This window comes from Pelophylax lessonae (genome assembly GCF_965119305.1).
Source record: "Pelophylax lessonae genome assembly, chromosome: 4".
Taxonomy (NCBI): domain Eukaryota; kingdom Metazoa; phylum Chordata; class Amphibia; order Anura; family Ranidae; genus Pelophylax; species Pelophylax lessonae.
The window spans coordinates 88,348,898-88,369,302 of NC_138771.1; the positions used below are offsets into that span (position 1 = coordinate 88,348,898).

General features: G+C 45.9%; 1 protein-coding gene across 2 annotated transcripts in view; it reads right to left on the reverse strand.

Moving 5' to 3' along the window:
* The window catches only part of GLDN (gliomedin), a 65,432-nt gene that overhangs the window by 18,771 nt on the left and 26,256 nt on the right, over positions 1–20,405 (reverse strand). For both annotated transcript variants that reach the window (XM_082256801.1, XM_082256800.1), the window contains exons 5-6: positions 10,355–10,510; positions 8,324–8,452 (exon numbers count right to left, since the gene is read on the reverse strand). In XM_082256801.1, the coding sequence (XP_082112927.1) occupies positions 8,324–8,452; positions 10,355–10,510 (285 nt within the window). The remainder of the gene's footprint in view (positions 1–8,323; positions 8,453–10,354; positions 10,511–20,405) is intronic.

The window sequence follows — 20,405 nt, forward strand, 5'->3', positions numbered from 1 at the left end:
AAATAAATAGCATTTTTTTTTTTTTTTTTTAGTTTAGTATCAGTTGGTGTCGGTGTGTTTTTGGTAGAATAAAAAAGCAAAATAGGCACAGTTATTTCTGGGCCCTACTATGGGTACAGACAACAAATAACATACACATATGTAAGATCCGTGCGATCATCAGGAGAAGGAGAATTTATTTGGGGTTGTTCTGTGGTTATGGTAATAGCAAGATTTCTCTTACGTCCTCCGACAGTCGCCGCCTCCTCTAAGTCATCACAATTGGGTATTGTCCACCTATCCGTAGGAATAGCTAGGCATATAGACTTAGTCAAAAGACAAAAGGCATTAGCATGTACACACCCACAGGGGCTGTCCCATCTGGTCAATACCCCCTCTGCATCACCACTCCCAACTCAGTTTTAGTTTGCCTAGCTTTCAGGAATAGTCAGGCTCCCTTGTGCTGGGGCTTCAGTCTCAGCCTTCCTATATCTTTCATTTGATTTTCTTTGAAAAATGTCAGTTTTTTTCTCTCACTTTACTAGCTGTTTATTTTGTCAGCTTTAGAGTTAGTTATTCTTCGGATGAAGATGGATCATGCGGTGCTGGGATTCGGACTGGCCGCCCTGGTTCTCCAGGGCACAGAGGGCCAGATGGACCCCCAGCCCGCCATCGAGCGTTCAGCTATGGTTCGCCCTGGCATTATGAACGACCCATCCCTGTTCGCTGCAGGGATGCAGCCGTGAGGTGGCTACCTCACAGGACTCGTCTGCGCTGCAGCAGCTTCATGTCCCTGGCTCACGGCACTCCCTGTCAGGAGAGGACAGAGGTTTATCCGTGCATAGAGGCTCCCCCACGCCATCGGGTACAGGTAAGTACTTTTCTGTGTGGGGCCTCTGTCTGGGGTGGCAGTCTGTGTTGCTGTGTGTCCCCATGTCTGTGCCTGTGTGACTCCCTGTGCGATCCCTGCTGGGTTCGTTTTGTGCAAATTGTATGTTTTTTGCTGGGGGTCCCTGTCCCTGTGTCACCTTAGGTGCATGTTGGGGGTGCAGACGTGCGTGTTGTGCGGCGACCGCTGCGGGGGTCTGTTAGCGCGGTCCGCCATGTTTTTTACTGCACATGGATATGGCCCCTCTGGGGCTAGTGTACAGATCGTTTTGGCGCCCTCCGCCGCCATTTTGTGGGCTGTAGAACGATCGATTCGGCCGCATGTCGGCGGCCATCTTAGTGAAGCCTCCAATGCATTTCCTATGGGCAGCCATTTTCCCTTAGGTCTGGCTTATAGCCAGCCCCTTCCAGCAGCATTTCCTTTTCCTCTCAGGCAGCAAAGGACACAGGTAGCAACGATCTGCGGGCTCTACACTGCATCTCTCTGTCTTCTTCTGCATACTGCTTCTGGCTCAGTTTCTTTCTCCTTTGGGGGTCTTCATAGCTGTGACAGTAGCGGTGGGCTGCGCACTCCGCAGCGCTATTTAAGGGGACAGTACATCTTTTTTACACTGTAATTTTTTCTTGAGCCATGGATTCTCAGGAAAGCAAGTTTCCTCCGGCTTTAGTGGGGGGCCCCAGTTCTCCTGTGGCTCCGCTGCGACCTGATTTAGCTGCTGTAGTTGCGACTTTAGTGGCAAATATGGAAATGCTGATGTCTGAACGGGCTGCGAGAAAACGGCCCAGGCTGTCTCTCTCTTCTGATTCAGATGGGGATATGGCTGCTGCTGCGAGTGTGCCCTTTTCAGGGTCCCGCTCATCCTTAGACCCCCCGGGGTCTGAGGGGGAGGCTGAAGTGGAGGGTGTTGACACATCCTCCCCAGGGTCACCTGAAGAACGGGCGACCATGGATGAGTTGATTGTTTCTGTAAAAGAAACCTTGCATTTGGTGGATGAGCCCAATCCTCCGGGCGTGGTGTCCTCCTTTGGGACGCACAGGACACACAAGTCTGCGCAGGTTTTTCCCTGCCCAGCTGAATTTCATTACACTGTCAATGAAATGTGGCGCACGTTAAAACGTCCATTCGTGGTGCCTAGTCGGTTCAAATTGCTTTATCCTTTTGCGCCGGCTACGGAATCGCGATGGTGTGTGCCTCCACAGGTAGATCACACTGTGGCTGTACTGAACAAGGCTACCATGGTTCCTACTGAGGATACTCCGGTTTTCCGGGATCCCATGGACCGGCGGTTGGAGTCTCTAGCCCGCCATTCCTATACGGTGGCGGGTTCGTTTGCTCAAGCCTGTTTTCACGTCCGTTATGGTGGCTCAGGCGGTGGCTGATTGGATCAAGGTGTTTAGAAACAACCTAGTGTCTGACGACGTGCCGCCTGCCCGACTGGAAATGGTGGACCAGATCCACCAAGGAGTCATGTATTTGTGTGATGCAGCCTTAAATGAGGCCCCCTTGGTGGCTCGCCTCTCGAGTGTCGCGGTGCTTAACCGGCGACTGATATGGCTGAAGAGCTGGTCGGCCGACCAGTCCTCACGGAAAACAGTTGCTGATTTTCCCTATGCTGGCTCTCGCCTTTTTGGCGAGGTGTTGGATACCCTGGTGAAAGGCGTCAAGGGGGGCAAGAGCACTATGCTACCCCAGAACCCGAAGAACAAGTCCTTCCGAGGCAAGCGGGGTTCTGCGCCTAGATCCACTCAGGGGTCCTTTTGTGCCTTTCAGAACCAATCCAAGGGCAAGCCCTTCAAGGCCCAGAGCAACCAGAAGAAGCCCTGGGCGGGTAAGCAGAAGACCGGCAACGCCGGCTCGGCGGGACAATCCGCCTGAAGGGGCGCCCTCACCCATTTCAGGGGTGGGGGGACGTTTGCGCGGTTTCCTTCAACCTTGGCTGCTCCGGGTATCGGACAGGTGGGTCCAGGAAATCGTTAGATCAGGTTACAAGATCGAATTCCTTTCCAGGCAGACGGACAGATTCTTTCCCTCCAATCTTCATCTGCTTCCGGGGCATCTGCAGGATTTGCATCAGGCGGTGCAGGACCTGCTTGCTCAGGGAGTGATTGTACTGGTGCCTCACCGGGACAGGTTTCGGGGGTTTTATTCGAATCTGTTCACTGTGCCCAGGAAGGAGGGCAAAGTGCGTCCTATTCTGGACCTAAAAGCGCTGAACCGCTTCGTGCGTGTTCGAAAGTTTCGAATGGAGTCTCTCCGTTCGGTTGTGGCCTCCTTGAGTCCGGGAGAATTCCTGGCTTCGATAGATCTGAAGGATGCGTATCTGCACATCCCCATTTTCGAGGGTCATCAGCGGTACCTTCGGTTTGCTATCGCAGAGGACCACTACCAGTTTGTGGCGTTACCTTTCGGTCTCGCTTCGGCTCCAAGGGTCTTCACCAAGGTGTTGGCACCGGTTCTGGGCCTGCTACGGGCCCAGGGCATTGCGGTCCTGGGGTACCTGGACGATCTGCTTCTGAGATCGAGGGCCAGCCAGGACCTTGTGCGCGACCTGTCCATTACGGTACAGACGCTTCAGGAGTTCGGATGGACCATCAACGTTCAGAAATCAGCATTGTCTCCGTCGCTTCGCCTTCCCTATCTGGGACTGGTCCTGGACTCTGCTCAGGCAAAGGTGTTCTTGCAGGAGGACAAGCTCCGGACTTTGCGGGACGAACTCAGGTCCCTCAGGGACAATCCGTCCTCGTCACTCAGGACCTGCATGCGGGGCCTGGGGTTGATGGTGTCGGCCTTCGAGGCGATTCCCTTTGCCCAGTTCCACACGCGGGCTCTCCAGGCGGAGATCCTGGCCAGGTGGGACAGACTTCCTCAGTCCTTGGATCTGGGGGTGTCCTTGAGTCGCCAGACCAGATTGGCTCTTCTGTGGTGGATCCAGTCCCCGGCGGTGGCGGAAGGTAAGTCCTTCCGTCCGTTAGTGTGGACGGTGGTTACCACGGACGCCAGCCTGTCGGGCTGGGGTGGAGTCCTGGGCAACCTGTCTGCCCAGGGCACTTGGTCGGAGGAGGAATCCTCCCTCCCGATAAATGTGCTGGAACTAAGAGCAATAAAACTCTGTCTCTTCCAGTGGTCGGACCGTCTCCAGGGCCTGCCTGTTCGTGTACAGACGGACAGTGCTACCGCGGTGGCTTACATCAACCACCAAGGGGGCACCAGGAGTGCTCGAGCGGCCCGGGAGGTGACCGACATTCTGTCTTGGGCCGAGGCTCATGTCCCGGCGATCTCGGCAGTTCACATTCCGGGTGTGGACAATTGGCAGGCCGACTATCTGAGCCACCAGACCCTGGACCAGGGGGAATGGTCCCTGCACCCGGAGGTCTTTCAGATGCTGTGTGCGAAGTGGGGATCCCCAGATGTGGATCTGTTCGCATCTCGGCTAAACCGAAAGATGGAAAGCTTTGTGGCAAGAACGCGCGATCCGTTAACGAATGCCTCGGATGCGTTGGTGGCCCTTTGGCATCAGTATCGTCTGATGTACGCCTTTCCTCCGATTCAGTTACTATCCCGGTTCCTTCGCAGATTGGCCTCGGAACCGCACATGGTGATTCTGGTGGCACCGGACTGGCCTCGCCGATCCTGGTACGCCGACGTTCACCTGGCAGTGGCACCTTCGTGGCGCCTGCCTCTGCGGGAAGATCTTCTGTCTCAAGGTCCGATCTTCCACCCTGCTTTACGGTCGCTGGCTTTAACGGCTTGGCTGTTGAGACCCAGGTCTTGAAGGACAAGGGTCTATCTCCTGAGGTTATTCCTACCCTGATCAAGGCTAGGAAATCTTCCTCTGGTAAGATCTATTACCGTACCTGGAAGGCCTACTTCACCTGGTGTGAGTCCAGGGGGTTTTCCCCTCGTTCTTACTCGGTGTCGAGGATCTTGGCTTTCCTCCAGTCTGGAGTGGATCAGCGCCTGGCGCTGGCCACAATAAAGGGCCAGGTGTCAGCACTGGCGGTCCTTTTCCAACGTCCTGTGGCGTCTCATTCCTTGGTGCGCACCTTCATTCAAGGTGTGCGACATTTGGCTCCTCCTAGGAAGGAGCCTTTACCTCCATGGGACTTGAATTTGGTCCTGTCCGCTTTGCAGCGTGCTCCCTTTGAGAATATCAGGGAGATATCGTTGCCTCTGCTGTCGAAAAAGGTTGGTTTTCTTGTGGTGATCACTTCGGCTCGTAGAGTGTCGGAACTGGCGGCGTTGTCTTGCCGTTCCCCTTACTTGATAATTCACAGGGATAAGATGGTTTTGCGACCACCCCCATCCTTCCTTCCCAATGTGATCTCTGATTATCACCTTAATGAGGACATTGTCCTGCCTTCGCTTTGTACGAAGCCTAAACATCCGAAGGAGATTGCTTTGCATTCCTTGGATGCTGTTAGGGCGATCAGGGTTTACCTGAAGTCTACGGAATCCTTACGGAAGACGGATTCCCTCTTTGTCCTTCCTGAGGGACCTCGGAAGGGCATCACTGCGTCCGCAGCAACTATTGCCAAATGGATCAGACAGACCATTGAGCAGGCTTACGCCTTGAAGGAACGGGTTCCGCCCTTCCCTGTTAAGGCGCACTCTACCAGGTCTTTGAGTACTTCCTGGGCCTATTGGCATCGGGCCTCGGTGGCCCAGGTGTGCAAGGCGGCGACTTGGTCGTCGGTGCACACTTTTTCCAAGTTCTACAAAGTAGACGTTCTGGCATCAGCTGATGCTTCCTTTGGCCGCAAAGTTCTCAGTGCGGCTGTGCCATGATGGACCCTTGGTTTTTTCCTGGGTCCCTGGCTGTTGGCATTTGCTTTCCTGGGCTGTTGCTCCTGTTGAGCATTGTTTTTTCTGTTGCCCAGTTGGTTCTTACAGTGCGTGTAAGATTCCTTTCTCTGATGTGGGTACTGCGTTCCCTTTTCTACGGTTGCGTCTCCCACCCCTCATGTCTATACTGCTTTGGGACATCCCAATTGTGATGACTTAGAGGAGGCGGCGACTGTCGGAGGACGTAAGAGAAAACTGAATTTTTCTAAAATCTTACCTGTAAAATTCCTTTCTCTGAGTCCTCCGACAGTCGCCGCCCCCGCCCCTCTTTTTGGGGTTCTTATTACCTACTGCTATGCTACCAAACTGAGTTGGGAGTGGTGATGCAGGGGGGGTATTGACCAGATGGGACAGCCCCCGTGGGTGTGTACATGCTAATGCCTTTTGTCTTTTGACTAAGTCTATATGCCTAGCTATTCCTACGGATAGGTGGACAATACCCAATTGTGATGACTTAGAGGAGGCGGCGACTGTCGGAGGACTCAGAGAAAGGAATTTTACAGGTAAGATTTTACAAAAATTCCGTTTTTACAGCATGTTTAAGAAAAAAAAAAGATTTTATTTTACTATTTTTTTACCATTTTCCTTTGATAAAAAGAAAAAAAAATCAGAAGATATCACCATTTATCAAAAAATGAAAGCCCAATTTGTTCTAAAAAACAAACAAAAATAAAGTATACATTACCTGGATACACGTGATGATATGTACAGTTTTTCTAAAAAAATGTCAAAGTTGCAAAACTGTGATTTGTTTTACCCTCCATCATGAAGGATTTAAAACACTAATAATATACACAGTAAGCCATTCGAGTTTGCCTAACAAGAAGAATAAAGATGACGTTCAAGACTTTATCATTTCCAGTGAAAGTCAAGGACAATGGCATCAACTCCTCTGAAGTCCTCAGTGTGTATTTGGGTTTGGGAAATTCAATCAAAAGTTTTCAACATAAACTTACATAACACACTAGTAAAGTTAACTATTGGCTTGTGATATAATAATCCAGTATTTATATCAATTATTATCATTGCTCTTGTTGTTCCAGTAAATATTTATTGGTGTTTAAGTGCTGGTTCACACATACAGTATGTGATGTGGGAATCCTGCGAATCCACTGCGGGATCCCGCATCGCACTGGACTCACAGGCAGTTCACACTTCCATATGCGAATCGCTCGGGGTGTCAATACAAAGTTAGCAACACCCCCAGATCAGTTTGCATATCGCAGCGCGAACTGTCAGTTCGGACATGAATCGGATCGCATAGGTGTGAACACCAATGCGATCCAATTCTCTTGTGGACCAAAAAAAAAGGGTCCTGTGCAACTTTGGTCTGAATGCGATGCAAATCCAGCCATACAATCTGTATGGCTGAATTTGCAACGCACAGACATCGCATATGTTTTGCAGAGCCTGTCAGGTAGTCTGTATGGGGTCCCGTGGTGTCTATCAGCAGACCTGATTGTATCTGCTCGCCAGGGCTACTTCAATATCCTGATGCTTGATACAAGATCTGATGTCTCTTTGCTGCATGAGGAAATCTGCCAGGGGTACTTTGCAAATAAAACATTTATTGCACCTACTCTAAAACTGGTCAGTTAAAGACCATATTTGTGTGCTTGGATGCGTGCCAGTGACTGTAAAATTCCAATTAAGCAGTGTGCAGACTGAATTCTACATTGTGAAGAAAGGCATCACTATACTGGGCAAGGACCTTTTTGCTGCAATGAATCTATAAATAGTTGTACTTATCACAACAGTTCAATTTACCCCTATGCAATCAGTGTCCAAAGGTGCATCGCTCAGCTATACCTCACTGGGCTGTGCTAATATCTTTGTACACAAAATGAAAGCATGATCAGATGTGAAACAGAATCTGTTTCCTAGAACAAGTTTATCTTGCATGCCCAGTACAAGTACAATTATTGGGCATTGTACAAAACCAATCCCCAGATACCTGAAATAAATTGAGCTCTGCTCTATGACCTTATTAGATGATTACATACGAACTGTCCTCAGTTGATAGCTATTATGTCTGTGGATCTCACTGTTTACTAGTGCCAGAGACCTTGAGAGAGTGCCTTACACAACTTGAGAATTATAAGCAAAGACTATGTGAACCATACTGGTGGCTAGGCATGGATGCACAAGGACAAACTCTCATAAGATCTTGGATTACTTCTCAGTAGGGTTGTTACCCATCCCGTAAAAAACAGAATCATCATGGATCTAAAAATAAAATAAATGCTTCATCCCATGTAGATTCAATATGGTACACAGTTTGGTGTGTTATCTTCATTTTTCAATATTGAGGGGAAAAAAAAACCTTTTGTACTATGATGGGAAATTGTAGAAATGATACCTCTAACCTATAGATGTTGCATTTTTCAGGTGGTAAATGTATAATACTTTCTATGCACAAGTTAGTCCTGGTTCCTGTTATGATATACTCGGAAGCCTGGACTTTCATTCTGAATGCCTGAACATGTTGATAAAGCACTCTATAACTGCTCTGCTTCCAGACTACAGGACACAACAGCCCACAAATACAAAGCTAACATTCTTCTATACCACAACAGAAACTGGAAACAATGATGTCATACTTTCAGTCTTACCTGTGCATTTACTACTGAAGGTCTGTGTGAGTTTCTCAGACTTGATTTTCTTTCTTCCTGGTGGACCCATAGGTCCTGGAGGACCAGGAGGACCTGGTGGACCAGGAGGTCCCGTTTCCCCTTTCATGCCTGCAAATTTGTGAAAAAATAATTAAAATATTGTACCATTAGTTGTTTCTCTTTGTCTGTTTTCAAATGTATTGTCTGTTATTAAATTTTAGTGAGAACAGTTTGCATAAAAATGTTAATGAAGGGTAATTCTTGAGAAAAACATAGTATGTTGTATAAAACATTTAAAGAGTGATAACAGTACAAGTATAGTAAAACAATAACAAAAACAATGAAAAGAATGTTATTACTGTCAACGAGTCTGTGGTAGTGAGCCCTTATAGATCCCCTGCTCAGGATTCCCCAGGGCGCAGAGTCTAAGCCCCAGCCTGCTTCTTCACCAGGGCCCCTGATGGTGGGGATGGACTTGCAGCAGACTGGAACCAGGTCGCGGCCCCCAGGTAGGCCCAGCTGAGGATGTGGAGACCACTGGCGTGTGCAGGGTAAACAGGAGACAATAAGGAGATCCAGGAGACAAGCCGAGGTCAGGAAAGGCAGCAGACGAACATAGACGGAGAAACGAAGCCGGGTCAGTACACAGGAGATCCTATACAATAGCCAAGGGATACGCGGATGGGAGCTCAGAGAACAGCGATGTTGCTCAAGCAAGGAGCAGTGCACTGAGCATGTGTATATATAGGGAAGCATACAGGGAGGTGACCCAGGAAGTAATTGACAGGAACAGGATATAACCCACAGTGGAGCAGGCGACGCCCATAGAAGCCCAAACACCACATGTGAAGGGAGGCAAGACAGAAGCACTGCAGCAAGGAGGTAAGAATATACAGACAAAACTATAGGCTAACTTGTGACAATTACATGTAGTGATTGATAAACATGCGTGGATAAGGTTTAAGGATAAGTTCACCCTATATAACATATTACATGTGTGTTCAGGATGTTACTGATGCAGCAGCCCCCGAGGCCTCGTTGTTATAGCAGGCTGGAGATCTTCTCCTCACACCTGCTGTCACAAATTAAAAGAAACGTGGCCTAGAGGGGCTCCGCCCTTCTGGCCGTGTCATTCATAGACTTCTGTGAATGGGAGATTGAAACAAATAGCCGTTGCCGTTAATAGTTTGTAGTTCTTAATGAACTACCAGGGTTCTGTTGAATGCTCTAGGTTAGTTCATTAATTCTTCTTGTCATTCAGTAACTGCCTGCTCGTACGAAGTATGGGCAGACAGCTACACTGACAGTCTACGGGAGCCCTGCATTGTACCTATGATCTGCTGATCACAGGTGCAATGCTTTTACTGGCTCCTAATAACAAAATAACCTATGCAAATTTTTTTTTGTGCAAAAAGATGTGTATTTTTTTTTTTTTTTTTTTTAAAGGTGAACTTATTCTTTAAGATGTGCTATAGTTCTGAATGTGTTACCGCTAAATCACAGAACTCCTGGGAATCTGTAAGGTATAATAACCAAGGGTTTAATATTGTAATCAAGGAGTCTCAGTGGCTACGGAACACCAGGCCACCAACTAGGAGAATCTGTTTGCCAAGTAATATTTAATTATATCTAAAGGGGTGGGGCCACCCATGGATGAATGAGCCTATTTTGCCATACAAATTTGGTAAGGTGAGATTGAAAAGTGGTCAAAAAGGTATGGCTGATATCAAGAGATTAAAAACATTACCATTTTATTGACCATGTTTATTCACAGCCAAGAAATGCAGACAACTCCTGGAGAATCTGGTCCATATTATTTTTTTAAATAAGGGGAATAATTTGCAATAAAGATGGAGGGGAATGCAGGGATGAGGATATTTCCTAGGTAGGGAATTGCAGCCTGTGAGTCTGCCTTTGCTTTGAAATTGGTGGTAGAAGACATTGAAATATTTTAAGAACTCTTATTACCTATGCATTAGGTAAAGGTAACATCCCACAAACCACTAAATATACTGTAACATAGCAACCTACCTTCACTAAAGATGTCATTAGAGGTTTCACCTTTGTCTCCTTTCTCACCCTTTTCACCCCGTTTTCCTGGCATGGCATCCTTCCCTGGAGGACCAATTTCACCTGGATCTCCCTTCTCCCCTTTTGGTCCAGGTTCCCCATTCATTCCTGGTTGACCTAAAATTAACACAAAACAGACTGCATATAAAAAAAAAAATCTATATCTGCAGTTAGTCATTGTATTTAGTATTTCAAATGCTGTACATTTCTGGATATTTTAAGAATGCTTATACATCTATTATACAAGTATATCAACTTACGCCATTTCTTTGGTGGCCACAATTTGCCATCCATATGAAGCACCAGAAAAACTCAGCTCCATTTATTCTCTGACATTTACTCAATCTTCTCTCCAAATACTAATCCAAGAACCAGTTGAACATGCCAGGAGCAGGAGCGTGACTTAAACCTTGATTTGTCTGCTGTAGAATGGGGACGTATTTTCACGTATTTACACAAATACTTAATCAATGTGTCTACCCAAGAAAATGGGTACAAAGTACTCTCAAGGTGACTCTCAAGGTGGTATAGAACCCCTCTACTACTTCATAAATATTCTCCAGAAATTCTGTCCCAGTGTTGGCTCTGTACCAATGCCCCAGGCTCCCTTTTACACATCTGGCAGTCCTGCCCTGCCATCCAGCCTTTCTGTTCGGAGTTCCATGACCTGATAACCCTAATTACTACATACACCTTAGACTTTACCCCAGCTCAGTTCCTGTTACACCACTCGTTCCTACCCACGAAAACGTATTTTAATTCCCTGGCTACGCATCTAGTCAACTCTCCCTGAATGTGAATCCCCTTTTCCTGGCGATCCACTGAGCCCCCCAAAATCACAGAAGAGATACGCTGAGTCGGTAATGTTGCAGAAATGGAGGAGCTTACTAGTTTGGTACGCGAGGCGCTTTCTAATTATACGAGAACCTGGTCCTGCGGGCAGCATTTTGCAGAATCTATGTGATTTGTTCAGTTATTAACCCCCTTGCCTTAATAGTCGGCTTCTGTGAACCGCTCAGGCCTTGTTGCTTCTGTAGTCTGGGGGTGAGTCATGGAGAGGGGGTCTGGTCTTCTTCCCTTCCGTACCTCCTCCCCTCCACTTTACGCCAAACCAGCCCTCTCCCTACCTCACCCCACCCCCTTCTTTATTCCTCCTCCTCCCCCCTTTTTTTCTTCTCCCCTATTCTCCCATCCTGCTTCACCATCAGTTAGACGTATCCTTTCCTGCTCCTAACATCCCACACTAATGCTCCGAAGTAATGCCCAAGAGCCTTGACAAAGTGGTCATGATGCATTTGCCATATTGAGTTATATGCTTTATGGTTTTATGCTTTTTTGGTTTATGAATGCCTGTCTTAGATGGCACTTTTATTTTCCTCCTTTAATGGAGTGCATATGTCTATAATATAATCTCCTGTACTTCTCCACATCGAGCATGTATTAGCCCTAGTGTCCCCTAGAATAAAACCCCATGCTCAACTGATACCATACAGGGCACTTTGTACTGCTTTCCATGAAATTCATTAAATTCCTTTTGTTTGTGTTTATCTCTTTTATATTTTATGTCAAAAAAGGTATATATGTGTTCTCCTTATTGTTGTGCCACACCAATATTGTTTGTATTAATTGGTTTAAAACATTTTTCAATAAAATTCTTGAAATACATAAAGTACTTATAAAGCAGGGGGGGGGGTTTTGGGAGGGAAGGGGGGCAGACAATTACTTTAAAATATCCAGTATGCATGAGGCCTAAATAATGGAATCCCTACTGATCAGCAACAGAGAAGTTGCTCTTGAAAACTTTAGTGTATGATGAAATGCATCATGAGATCCCAGTATGGTGACGTCATTGTGCAAGCAGGGGTGTGCACATGCAAAAGAAGTGTGATGTGGCATTCAGCAACCTTTACATACATATGTTTTTATCCTTATAGCTGGTTAAGCACTTGCTGAATGTGATTTTTTTTAAATGTGATATATTTTTATTGAATTAATACAGAGCCCTGCGGATCCCTCTTCTTTGTTGCCTAAACTTTATGCACTTACATTGTTAGAACTGTTGAGGCTGGAGGAGATTGTGGAGGATAAAGCTCTCTGGTTCATGAATCAACTTCATGCGAGAAAAGACTTCCTTAGAAATTTAAGGGTCAACACTGTTTGGGAAGTTGATCTCCATAAGTGAGGGCAGTGAATAGTGGAAGTAAAGAAGGAAGAGGATTATGATCATGGATATGCACTGTAAAGAGACATTTTTTGCTTGAATGTTTACTAAAATGTTGTTTGGACTTTGCCACATATTCAGTATGCAGCACTTTGATATATTGAGTTAGCATTTTGAGCTTTATTGGATAATAATCCACTTAGTAAGGACAACTGTTTTTAATTTTATTTGATTATGCATTGAATTCATATATGCATCTTGTTGAGCAATGATGAAATAAGGATGATTACAAGACCTCATCTCCCCATTGAGAACTCAAAAAGCATTGACTGGTGTCCTGCTGTAAAGCAGACCTTTGTGAGCATTCTTACTAGTGTAATGTATTATTGCCCAATGAGGACTAAATGGTGTTTTTTTAATTACATTAATAAAGAACAGCTTTCATTCCAACAAAACATTAACACAATAGTCCACTAAGTACTTCTGTACACACTGCTGTGTAATAATTTGGTTCATACACCCACAGGTCTGTGGGCGGCCCTTTGAGTGAAACATGTGGAGTAAGTGTGTAAGCGTCCATGTACAGATATCCTCAGTAATACAGTGCCTTGAAAAAGTATTGATACCCCTTGAAATTTTTCACATGTTGTCATGTTACAACCAAAAATGTAAATGTATTTTATTGGGATTGTATGTGATAGACCAACACAAAGTGGCACAAAGTGGCACATAATTGTAAAGTGAAGGGAAAATGATAAGCGGTTTCAACATTTTTGACAAATAAATATGTGAAAAGTGTGGCGTGCATTTGTATTCAGCCCTCTTTACTCTGATACCCCTAATTAAATCTAGTGGAACCAATTGCCTTCAAAAGTCACCTAATTAGTAAATAGAGTCCACCTGTGTATAATTTAATCCCAGTATAAATACAACTGTTCTTTAAAGCCCTCAGATGTTTGTTAAAAAAACCTTAGTGAACAAACAACATCGTGAAAGCCAAGGAACACACCAGACAGGTCAGGGATAAATGTGTGGAGAAGTGTAGAGCAGGGTTAGGTTATAAAAAAAAAAAAAAATCCCAAGCTTTGATCATCTCATGGAGCAAGGAGAGCATTATTTAGAGAAGCAGCCAAGAGAGCCCATGGTAAATCTGGAGGATCATGTGGGAGAATTTGTCCACAGGACAACTTATAGTTATGCACTCCACAAATCTGGCCTTTATGGAAGAGTGGCAAGAAGAAAGCCATTGCTTAAAGAAAGCCACAAGAAGTTCATTTTTCAGTTTGCGAGAGGCACTGTGGGGGACACAGCAAATGTGGAAGAAGGGGCTCTGGTCAGATGAGACCAAAATTGAACTTTTTGGCCTAAAAGCAAAATGCTATTTGTGGCAGAAAACTAGCACTGCACATCACCCGTGAAACATGGTGGTAGCAGCATCATGTTGTGGGGCACGCTTTTCTTCAGCAGGGATGGGGAAGCTGGTCAGAGTTGATGGGGAGATGGATGGAGCCAAAAACAGGGCAATCTTAGAAGAAAACCTGTTAGAGTCTGCAAAAGACTTGAGACTGGGGACTTCACCTTCCAGCATGGCAACGATCCTAAACATAAAGCCAAAGCTACAATGGAATGGTTTAGATCAAAGCATATTCTTGTGTAAGAATGGCCCAGTCAAAGTCCAGACCTAAATCCAGTTGAGAATCCGTGGCAAGACTTAAAAATTGCTGTTCACAGACGCTCTCTATCCAATCTGACAGAGCTTGAGCTATTTTGCAAAGAAGAATGGGAAAAAATGTCACTCTCTAGATGTGCAAAGCTGGTGAAGACATACCCAAAATGACTTGCAGATGGTTCTACAAAGTATTGACTCAGGGAGACTAAATACAAATGCATGCTACACTTTTAAGATATTTATTTGTAAAAAAAATTTGAAAACCATTTATCATTTTCCTTCCACTTCACAATTATGTGTCACTTTGTGCTGGCCTATCACATAAAATCCCAATAAAATACATTTTACATTTTTGGTTGTAACATGAATAAATGTGGAAAATTTCAAGGGGTATGAATACTTTTTAAAGGCACTATGTAAAGAAGAGGGGGAATCAGCGCTCGTTTCTCTAGGAGTTCATAATGGTCAAAACAATTAAGACTAGGACTATAAATAATCCTTATTGGTAGCACATTGGCCTTCCCTTCACTATCTTTTTAAAGGCACTGTAGCTCTCTCATCCTGGCAAGCACTTACCAGACTTCGGACTTCGAAGATGATTGGGTATATGGAGCATAATGTCAATAACAAGTAAAGTTCATGCTCTCATATGGCGATACAGAAGGTGATCTTTATTCAAAACCATGCACATCTTGGTATAATTTACAAATATTGTTTTATAGAATTGACGCCCAAAATAAAATCTAAAACACTACATATAATACATGGGGTTACCACTGATGCTATGACACATTTACTATGTACTATTTGATTACTGTATGTACCAATGTAATGGATTTGTATACTTCGGCCAACTGTTTGGCATTATGACACCTTTTTCCCAGTTTTATTGCTGGCATATAATTAATACATTTGTACCATGTTTTTATTACTGGTTGTGTGGCGCTTCATCTAAAGTCCCAATGGACAAAACTCTGCAATTGTATGTATAATAGGGATGGAGGCCCTTCGCAGGGTACTACTAACCATATTTTGTTTCTTAACTAAATATAATATTGTTTAGTATTGCAATAATTTTAATAAAATGTAATTGTATCTTTCAGAAATCAGTTGCATCAAATGATTAATGTGTTTAAAAACGAAAATTACTAACAGCGAAAAATGAATCCAGTTTCAATCCAAGATCTATTGATCAATGATTGTCATATGGTCAACATCAGAAATTGTAAACTTTTTCACTATAGTTATCCCTGCCCTACACTAAATATTGGTAAGTGCTTCTACAACCTTCTTTTTCTCTACCTTGAAGCCGAACTCCAGGCAAATAGCTAAATACATACTGTAACTGAGGGCTGTTTTACTGAAGTTCAGCTGTACGTTGGCTACAAATAGTCCAATCATACAGCCTCCTGGTTGAATATACTATAAAGCTGAGCACCAGGTATGATCTTTATTGTATACTTGCATCGGTCCAGCTTGGAACAATGTAAGTATGCATATCCCATACTTTAGTAGTCAGTTCTACAGTGATAATCATCTGGAGACTGTTCCAAGCACTTTTACAAAACATTTGTATTTTGTTTTTTTTTGTTTTTTTAATCAAGGTTTTATTGGAAATCGTACTCAGTACAAAGTAATACAATTGTTGAGCAATAACATTAGTATACAAACCGTAAATTCAAACTGTAAATAATTCAAGCTCCGATAACCTATTTAGAATGTCGAGGGATTCCATCGACCATAAAAGCATGTTAGAATAAAACGGATATTGAGTAACTTTTTTTCACTTACATCATACACAAGGAATTAGGGGTGGGTGGTAGGGTGAAGGGATTATCTGGCGGGAGGGGAGGGGTAGGTGGGGAGTGTTTGAGGGTTCTAGGTGGGGGGGAGGGGAGAAGGGAGTAAACAGTACCTCGTGAGTGTTCAAAACTGCAAAATGGCTACAGTTATCTTATATGTATACGACAGTTCTACGACAGTTCTACCTCTACACCATATGAAGCACCTATAGAGACACCATTGCTGCCAAGCACACCAACATATGCAATATCGGTAATGTGTAATAAAGTGTAACCGTATGAGTGTTGGCAATTGTCCACCAAGTCAGTATTGGGGTCTCAGATCAGTTCAGAGGGAATGCGAGAGGCCCTGCAGGAGAAGAGGGATTGGGAGTCGGTAGGTTCCACTTGCGATCTATGATCGATCGGGTCAGGCGAGGATCCAATGTGGGTCCCACCAGTTCAATGTTTCTTAGAGGTGAGATCAGAGGAAAGTTCAGCAATAGTGGGGGCGGTGTCCGACATCCAGTGTCGCAGAATCAATCTGCGGGCTGCCATCAGGCAGTTGACCAACCATGGCTTGAATTGTGCTATGCTTTTCCTGGAGTCTTTTGGCATTGGTAGACTTTCCGGATCTAGGCAATTGAACACGAGTGGGAAGATGTCTTTGGGGATGGACACCCCCAACATTTTGGTGATGTAGCGTAATGTTTTGTCCCAGAAAGATGATACCTGCGGACAAAGCCACAGCTTATGCAGTAGAGAAGGATAACGTTCTTTGCAGAGAGTGCATAGATGATGTGCTGGGTCTTTCGACCATCGGATGTGGGGGTAGTATGCTCCATGGAGAATTTTAAACTGCTGTTCCCTCCAGAATTCACAGGTTACATGTTGTTGAGTTGTCAGGTAGCCCTTCAAGATCCTGGACTGAGCATCAGGCGAATTGAGCAGTTTATTCCAGGATTTAGCAACTGAGTGCACAGATCCCCGATAGAGTTCTTGGAGTAGTGGCTTATATAACTGCGATATCCTGTGTTTGGCATGCAGAACCCATTGGTCTAACAGGGTGGGGCGGAATCGTAATGATGACACAAATCATTTACATAGCTTATACATTGACTGAAATACAAATAGTGGCCTTTCGGCAAATCGTGTGTCTTGGCAAATGAGTCATAATTTAAAGGGATCCCAGTATCCACGTCAAAAAGCTGCACCATCAACTTTATCCCCCTTTGGGACCAGGCCCCATACGCCGAATGTTGCTGCGCCTGTGGGAAGCCAGGATGGTTATGGATGGGAAGATGTCTGGACAAGCGTTGGGAAGACCCCAACCTCTTCCTCGTCTCTCTCCAAGCTGCCACCGTATCTCTAATCAGGATATTGTGACGGAGAGCGTTGGGGACATCCCCTGTCCCACAGTGCAGCAACGCGACTAAGTCGTGAGGAGCAGCCATTTGGGACTCCAATGAATAATTTGTATACCGCGATTCCCTGCTGATCCAGTCCAAGCAGCCTCTCAGAAGGCACGCAAGGTTGTAAATTCTCATGTTAGGAAGATCAACCCCCCCATCCCTCCTTGACATATGCAGCTTGTTGAGGGAGACACAAGGCCTTTTCCCATGCCAAACAAAACAAGACACTGCTTTGTGGAGTCTATTAATATCCAAGTGTTTTAGTAAAATTGGGATCGTCTGCATAGGATATAAAAGTTTAGGGAAGGTGGTCATTTTATACAAGTGGCACCTGCCAAACAATGATAGTGGCAAATTAGCCCAGGATTTTAACTTGGCTACCATCCTGTCAAGTACCGGTGTAAAGTTTAAGCGGTATATGGTAGAGGGAAAGCGCCCTATTTTGACACCCAAATAGGTAATGTGTGTGGTTGCTATACGCAGGCCTGACGCGCTGCCCACTGTGGAGTGCGCGTCGTGTTCAGGGGTAATATCTCGCTTTTGTGGAAGCTGATACGGAGACCCGAGCACAAACGGTAGTCTGCGAAAATGGCCTGGATCAAGGGGAGGTAGTGACCTGGATCTGACGTAAAAATAAGCACATCGTCCGCAAACATAGCGGTGTGCAGTTCCTCCGCTCCCACTCTTATGCCTCGAAGATCGGGATGTGAAAGCAGATATCTGGAGAGGGGTTCTAGGGCTAAATTGAACAGTAGAGGCGAGAGTGGGCACCCCTGCCTCGTCCCCTTGAACAGGAACGAGGGAGAGATGTGTCCCGCTATCACCACCTGCGCCTGCGGACTCTCATACATCATCCTAATTAAGTGCAAAAATTTGCCCGAAAGGCCTACTTTGGTAAGGAATCGATCCAGCCATTGGATATTCACGTTATCAAAAGCCTTTTCGGCATCGAGAGTGATTATCGCCGCGTCCGTGCTCGGGTCTGCCTTGGAAGCCTCTAAAGCCAACAATACCTTCCTAATATTTGATGTTGCAGATCTGCCTTTTGTGAACACTGATTGCGTGGGATGAATAATAGAGGGCATTATGGACGCCAATCTGTCCGCCATTAATTTGGAGAGCAGCTTGGAGTCCACGTTGAGAAGCGAGATTAGCCTGTAGAAGCCGGGGTCTAGAGTGTCTTTCCCTTTTTTATATATCAATTTTATATGGGCTTGATGGCCCGTGGGGAGGTAAGGGTTGCCGTCTAATAAATGATTGTACACTAATTGCAGCGTCGGGGCGACCGCGTCGGCCGCTAACTTATAGAAATCTGGGGTGTATCCGTCAGGGCCGGGGGACTTGCCTGACGTGAGAGATTTTATGCCCTTGGTAATCTCCTCTAGCGAAAGAGGCTCGTTCAATTGTGAAAGTTGTTCCCGAGTGACCTGCGGGAGGGGGACCTTAGAAAGCCAGTCCGAGGCAGTATGCTCGTCCATATGCTCCTGGCTGTATAAAGATTGATAAAATTTCGCAAAGACGTCGTTTATGCCTTGGGGGTCCTCTACCCTGTTACCGTCGGCATCTCTAAGAGCAGAGACTTGCGTCGGGGTAAAGGGTCCTCTACAGAGAGAGGCTAGCAATTTGCCTGATTTATTCCCGAAGGAATGATACTTCCAATCCTGGTGCGATTTGTAAAGTAATTCCCGTTTCGTCGCCCAGCCGTCGAAAGCTGCCTTGGCCTTGCGCCATCGTTCTCTGTTTTCCTCGTTGTTTCTCGAGTTTAACGCAGATTGCGCGTCTCTCAGCAGGGAGCTGGCTGTCATAAATTCTTTGGCAATAGTCTTTTTGTACGCAGCAACGTAAGATATAATACGACCTCTGAGCACGGCTTTCCCCGACTCCCACAAGAGTACGGGGGAGACCGTCGGCGAGTCATTGAGGAGTACAAAATCTGCCCAGACCTCCCTGATGAGTGAGGCCATTCCAGGATCTTTAGGAAGGAGGGGAATCGCCAGCATTTAGCAGCTGCAACCGTCGAGTAGATCGTGCGGTTAACCGAAACCGGGGCGTGATCAGACACGGCTATGTCGTGTATTCGCGGTGTGACCGTATAGGGGAGCATTTTAGGGTTGGCAAAAATGTAATCAATTCTCGTAAGCGTGTGATGGGGATTTGAGAAGAAGGAATATTCCTTGCCCTCTGGGTTATTAAGTCTCCAAACATCTGAGAGTTGGATACTATCCGCAAAATCCCTCAGCAGAGGGGAGTGACGTGGGGATCTGGGTAAATGTGTGTCCTTTGCAGAGGACCTATCCTCCAAGGGATGCATCAGCGTGTTGAAGTCACCTGCCACCAGAAGTGGGAGATGTAGGTACGGGGCTATCGTGCGAGTAACTGACTGGAAGAAAGAATCAGTGGGAGCATTGGGAGCATAAATCCCGACCAACGCCCATTCCTGAAGGGCGGTCGCCAGGTGCAACACAACCACCCGGCCAGCATCATCCGTAACAGATGATTTTACAATTGTGTTAGAATTTTTATGTAGGAGTATCATTACGCCCGCCTTCCCCTTGACTGCTGGGGAGCCCAGAACCTGCCCTACCCATATTTTTTTCATTCGATTTAAGTCCTTGGCTTCCAGGTGCGTCTCCTGCAGGATCGCGATGTCAGCTTTCAGACGTTTCAGATGTCTGCCATGCGCTTGTTGGGGGATCTGAGGCCCTTAACGCTCCACGAAATCACACTCATGGTGGGTTCCGGGGAACAAGAGCTAGATGCCGGTTAACAATCGTGAGTGTAGGTGTCACAGGGTGTGTATTTTTGCTAGTCAGCATTGGCGCAGATGTAGCCGAGTGAAACCAGAATTCAAGCGGTGGTTGAGGTGCAAAGGGAGTGAGAGGCATAGGGTATAGCCCAACAGGGGCACAAGGGTATATGGGGAACAGAGAGCAATCTGAGTTAGCGGACTTCTCTTTTTTCCTCATGGGAGCTCGCTCGCGCATCGGAC